The sequence below is a fragment of the Sinocyclocheilus anshuiensis genome, unplaced genomic scaffold, assembly GCF_001515605.1.
Source record: "Sinocyclocheilus anshuiensis isolate Anshui unplaced genomic scaffold, SAMN03320099.WGS_v1.1 scaffold822, whole genome shotgun sequence".
NCBI lineage: Eukaryota > Metazoa > Chordata > Actinopteri > Cypriniformes > Cyprinidae > Sinocyclocheilus > Sinocyclocheilus anshuiensis.
The window spans coordinates 617,365-623,325 of NW_015539892.1; the positions used below are offsets into that span (position 1 = coordinate 617,365).

A 5,961-nucleotide genomic window follows, 5' to 3' on the forward strand; every position below is an offset into this window, starting at 1 on the left:
AACAAAGCTTTTACGGGTTTGGAACGACATGGGGGTAAGTGATTAATGACAAAATTTTCATTTTGGGGTGGACTATCCCTTTAAGAAAGAGGGCTCCCAAAGATATACACTTCAATATCAATGTCTGAATCCCTTCATGTGGATATTTACACACCTGATCAGTGGGAGTATAGTCGCTTTGTTTCACAGTGTCAATCCTGTCCAGGAAACTAAAAAGAAAGAGAAATAGCATTAACAACTGTCCAGTACGTCTCGGCACTTCTTTTTAATTAATATGGTAAGACTGATTTAAGAGACGCAATTAAACACCGAGTAATGTGATGACAGAGAGCTGGATTTATTCCAAGCAAGTCAAGACAAGGAATATTAAAGAATGTTATGCACAACCCAAAGTTTAGTCATTGCTGGACAATCACCTTACATCTGTAAAGCACACCTAAAAAGGCATTACCACTAGGCATGGGCCGGTATGAGATTTTGACGGTATGATAACCTTAAGCAACAAATATCACGGTTTCACGGTATTGTCACGGTTTCACGGTATTGTCGTTACAGCTTTAAATGTGTTATTTTTAAATGACTGAGTAAAAAAAATTAAAATAATTTTCCCGCTGAACACAATATATTTTGTTTTTGAGCAACATACAGAATATTAGGAACAGTAGAATTTTTTTTTCTTTGATTTGTTTCCTAAAAAGAAGAAAAATAAAGATTGACATCTTTATTTAACCTAAATCTATCATTTCAGTTATTTAATTTAAGTTATATAATTCATATACATATCATTTCATATACATAATTTGATTTAATAACAACCCAATTTGAAACAAAAACAATGTTCTGACCAGCTTTGTGAAATTATACTACATGCCTGAACGAAACAAACAGCAGAAGCTCTGAATGAGACGCATATTCACTTTCTGACAGCAGGAGGGGCTTCTGGAACACCAGATACAGTGTTTCCTTGGTTTCCGCTGTAAACCAAGCAGCGCTGCACTAAAACACTCCGTTATCTATCATACGCGGATCCGTTCCAGCGGAAGGCGTATGACGTATGCGCAGCACGCGCGCCTCAGATATGCTAGTCTCGCGAGTTTGTTTAATAGGAGCAAAGGAAGCAGTTTCCTTACTTTAGCAAAGGAAAACCAGTCTCCTCTCGGTTTATATCGAAATCCTCCCAACATTTTTCTTTGCAAATCTTTGGTTTGTACTTCTAATTCGCAACGGCTCGTCTGCGGCACGTTTTATTATGAATGCGCGAGCTTTATTTGACGACTTGTGGACTGTTCAACTGCAACAACCGCCGAGTGCCATTAAACAGCTTGAAAGATCAAAGACAATTTTTAATATAACTCTGACTGGATTCGTCTGAAAGAAGAAAGTTATATACACCTAAGATGCTTCGAGGGTAAGTAAAACAAAAGCGAATTTTCATTTTTGGGTGAACTAACCCTTTAAGTTCGGCATCCTAACACACACGTGACTGACCGCTCGCTTGCACCAACAGGAGGGGGATGGGTCGTGTTACTCTCTACACTGCACTCAACCTGAGGGATTCCTACACTTTCAGTCTTTGAGGAGACATGAAAAACAGCGCATACCACAGGAACGGTATAACGGAAAATATTAGTGGTTTTGAAACAGTGACATTTTCAAATCGCGGTATACCTTGAAACCAGTAATCGGCCCATGCCTAATTACCACATGGCTACTTCATTTATATACCATATTGTGCTATAATGTTAGTGTGGTCTAAATTATTCACACTGTGTTAAGATTTGTCATACTGTCTATCCCTAGTAATCATTTGAAAAATTGTTGAAAAACCCATGTTCAAAAGTTAATTTAAATAAAATATTCCTGCATTTACCCAGCCCCAGTGAGCATCAGCAAAACTTTCACACACACATTTTCAAATCACCGCACGACACAAGTCAGCCATGGAGGTGAAAAAAAAAATGGCAGCTGACACAATCTGCAGCTGCGAAATCAGCCAGCAGGTGGCGCATGATTGTGCTGGAGATCAAAGCAGGCAGGGTTCTGAGTCATAGTGATCAGAGAGGGCTCAGTCAGACACTGCTCTAGTCAATGGATCGGCTCTAGTGGGAGGAAACAGAGAGGAGAAGAGAGGGCAAAACAGAGGGAGGAAGGGGGATCAAGAAACGCCGTCTTAGTCAAGCTGCTATACGGCGAAAAACGGCTGCAAGATGGTGTGACGGCTCGACCTCGCCTCCTGCTTCTTTAACTGAGATCTTAAAGACGCTTGTCAGAAACAAACATATGCAGAAAGCGTGACTAATAAAAATTGATGTGCCCAAAGAAACGGTTCTCATTCGGAACTGGCTGCATTTTTTTTGTTATAGTTCATCATAGGAATATGATTTATAACAATGTCCGTGCTGACATTAAAAATCAGAAGACCATATAATACAATATAACATAATATTCTTTCTATAATAAAATACTCAACTATTTGACCCTCAACTTTTATTTTATTTTAGTTTTAAGTTTGTTTTTTAATGTTAAAATATTACGATTTATAAATATATATAAATAAGGTATAAATAAATATCCATAAAACTGCTAAAATATATATTAATCATCAAAATACATCAAAATGCTTCTCATTCAGAACTGGCTCCACTTTTATAGAATATCATAGGCATATGATTTGTAATAATGTCAATGATGATATTATACATCAGAAGACCATATAATACAATTTAATATTCATACAACACAATACAATACTAGTTGACCCACAATATTTATTTTTACAATTTTAGTTTTAGCTTTTTAATTTTAAAATATTACTATTCATAAATGTATACAAATCATATATAAAAAATACATAAAACGTTTACAATATATATATATTAATATTTAACATTAGAATACATTGAAAGGCTTCTCATCCAGAACTGACACCATAAAACAATATTCAAATAGTTGACCTTCAACTTGAAAAAAATAAATACATTTAGTTTAAAATTTTAGTTATAAATACATTTCTTTCTTATATATATATATATATATATATATATATATTAGGGATATGCCAGTATCACATTTTCATGTTGCGATTAATTGCTAATGCTTTTATCACGATATTGAAATTTAGTTTTAAAAAGTGCTGTCATAATACAGTATAACAGGTTTAATAACATTTTTCTTATAACAAAAATAACTGATATATATATGATAATTCATATGTTTATATGAATTGCATTCATTAGTCTTTTTAAATGAACTAGTTAATAAATGTCTGAAAAAACTGATAAAATATATATTATATAACATTAGAATATGATGAGTACAATTAATATTTATAAAATTAATATTATATCAAATGTTATTCAGAACAAATTACTTTTATGAACTAGTTATTTTAAAAGACCAATGAATGTCCAATATTTATCTCCAAAAGTAGTAAAAGAATCATTAAAATTCCTCAAACACCTGCAAAAGAGTTACACCTAAATCAAAGCATGAGGGAATCGGAGAGAAAGTGAGAGAAATCCGCTGGCTGGACGCGCATGTGCATCCCTCCTTTCCAAGTCCAACAGGAATGTGACATACAGGGTTGAAATGTGACAGCAAGGCTGTAGGTCCCACACACAGCAGCATGCACACACTGCACTAGTGTGTACATGTGCATGCATGCAGCACGTACAGCAGGCCGCACAAATGAACGTGTGGCACATCACGTGGAAAAGGGGGCATAAACAGAAATAAAACGAAGCAAACAATGAAAGACAGACAGGATAAAATGCAGACAGATAGACGGGGGAGACTTGCACAGACAGTTGTGTTGTGGCCGTTGTCTAACACCACATCTCAATTATTGCCTTTCTTTCTATTAATAGAACGATTCCAACAATAGCCCAGCCCGCTGGTCAGACATAATACAACTCATGCCCCTCTGGGTACAATAGTTGAGAACGCATACAGCCTCCACTGTCATAATGCCAAGCAGAAGAGACAGCTATAGTTGCAACCGAGTATATTTAGGCCTGCATTCCAAATCCAGCCTCAACACAAGTGGAATTCTAAAATTCGAACGGCCGCACGGCAGGAAGTTCATGAAATTATAGTTGCGTGTCAACGTCTGCCAACAGTTGCAGAGGTTCTAGCTTGGAACAGTGTATAGCAGACTTTTAACATCTATCACAAACTTTCAAGCGCATTTTCAAAGTCTTAAAAACACAAGATGGATATTAGTGCATATACATTTTATTTTGAGTTGTTCTAAGCATGCAGTGCAGATATGATTAGGCACCAACTTCAAGAAAAAAAAAAGTACACTTCAAGCAGTAAATGGATGGTCTGGCCACACACACACACACACACACACACACACACACACACACACACACACACACACACACACACAAAACGTATCACATGAGTCATATGACTTGGCCAACACAGAATTTCTGTTCAGCTCCCTTTATTTATTATATAAAGTATGCAGCTCACTCACACTTAAAGCAAATCACTGCAGTAAAATGCCAAGTGAAGCAAGTAAAAGTGCAGAAACATTAAAAAAAAGGATAATTAAAACTTTTTATACATCATCTGTCCCATCAACTAACTTTACCCTCAAAATATAGCCCTGAAATATTGCCCATTAAGAATTTTCATAAAAAGCACAATTATTAAAATCTCAGATTTTTGATTGAGCTAATTGCTTTATTATTACCTACAATATTGCACCTTCCTAAACACCACCCAAAGCAACTGTATTCATACTTTCTTGACTGCTAACAATATGGTAAGTGAATAATAAAAAAATATAATCACCAAAATTTCATAATAAATCAAAACCAATTACTACTTAAAGTTCCTTTGGCTCAGTGGTAGAGCATTGCGTTAGCAGCGCAAAAGGTTGTGGGTTCAATTCCCAGGGAACACTCATACTGGTAAAAAATGTTTAACCTGAATGCACTGTAAGTTGCTTTGGATAAAAACGTCTGTTAAATGCATAAATTAATTATTAATTATTATAATTATTACTTATTATAAAAATATTGAAATGATTAAGATGGTATAAATAATATTGCAGCAATGAGTATGACTGGATATAACTGCTTAATTACGATTACTACACATAATATTGCTTTTTTTCTAAATTGCAGTTTTTACTTTCCCTACTTAAAAGGCACAGTTCTCTGAAAATGTGGTTTTTGAATTACTTATCCACTGATGTTGTTCGTCAAAATCAAAAAAATTGTTTTTGAAACATTTTAAACTCCCCAACACACATTCAAAACACTGTTTAAATGCCAAACATATCAGAAACATTTACCCATATATTGTCTCTGCTGCTCTCTTTAAACGAAGTTATACAAACCAAGTTACAAAAAATGACTGTCTACAACTGTGGAGATATTTGTTTGACCCTCAGCACCTTTTCAGTTTTCAAATGCGTTCTGGATTGAACAGAAGAGTTTGAGCTAAACAGCTGTTCTGGGGGAAACGCCGATGGCACCATCTAGTCGTTTATCCAGAGGAAAGGTCCAAAATATGTTTTTTTTGGTGTGTTGCTGTTTAAGCAGTCACAATGCTAAAAATTACCCAGACCAACCAAAATTATCCAGGCAAATAGTATCCCAACCAAACAAAATCTTTACTGATAATCAGCACTTAATTATTATATTTAATTATGAACTATGTATTAAACAATCTTTCTAGCAAGTATGTTAGGTTGAAGTAGTGCTGGGCGGTATGACCAAAAATGTATATCACGGTATTTTTCAAAATTATACCGGTTTCATGGTACATGAAGGTATTTTTTTTTTCATGCATGACCAGGTGTTAACTAGGCATGGGCCGGTATGAGATTTTGAAGGTATGATAACCTTAAGCAACAATATCACGGTTTCACGGTATTACGGTATTGTTGTTACAGCTCTAAAATGTGTTAATTTGAAATGTCTGGGTAAAAAAAAACAAAAAAAA

The 5,961-nt window shown here is 35.0% G+C and overlaps 1 protein-coding gene across 2 annotated transcripts in view; it reads right to left on the reverse strand.

Annotated features, from left to right (window-relative positions):
- Positions 1 to 5,961, reverse strand: part of LOC107685806 (guanine nucleotide-binding protein G(s) subunit alpha-like) — a 38,023-nt gene that overhangs the window by 1,541 nt on the left and 30,521 nt on the right. For both annotated transcript variants that reach the window (XM_016482531.1, XM_016482532.1), the window contains exon 6: positions 155 to 209. In XM_016482531.1, the coding sequence (XP_016338017.1) occupies positions 155 to 209 (55 nt within the window). The remainder of the gene's footprint in view (positions 1 to 154; positions 210 to 5,961) is intronic.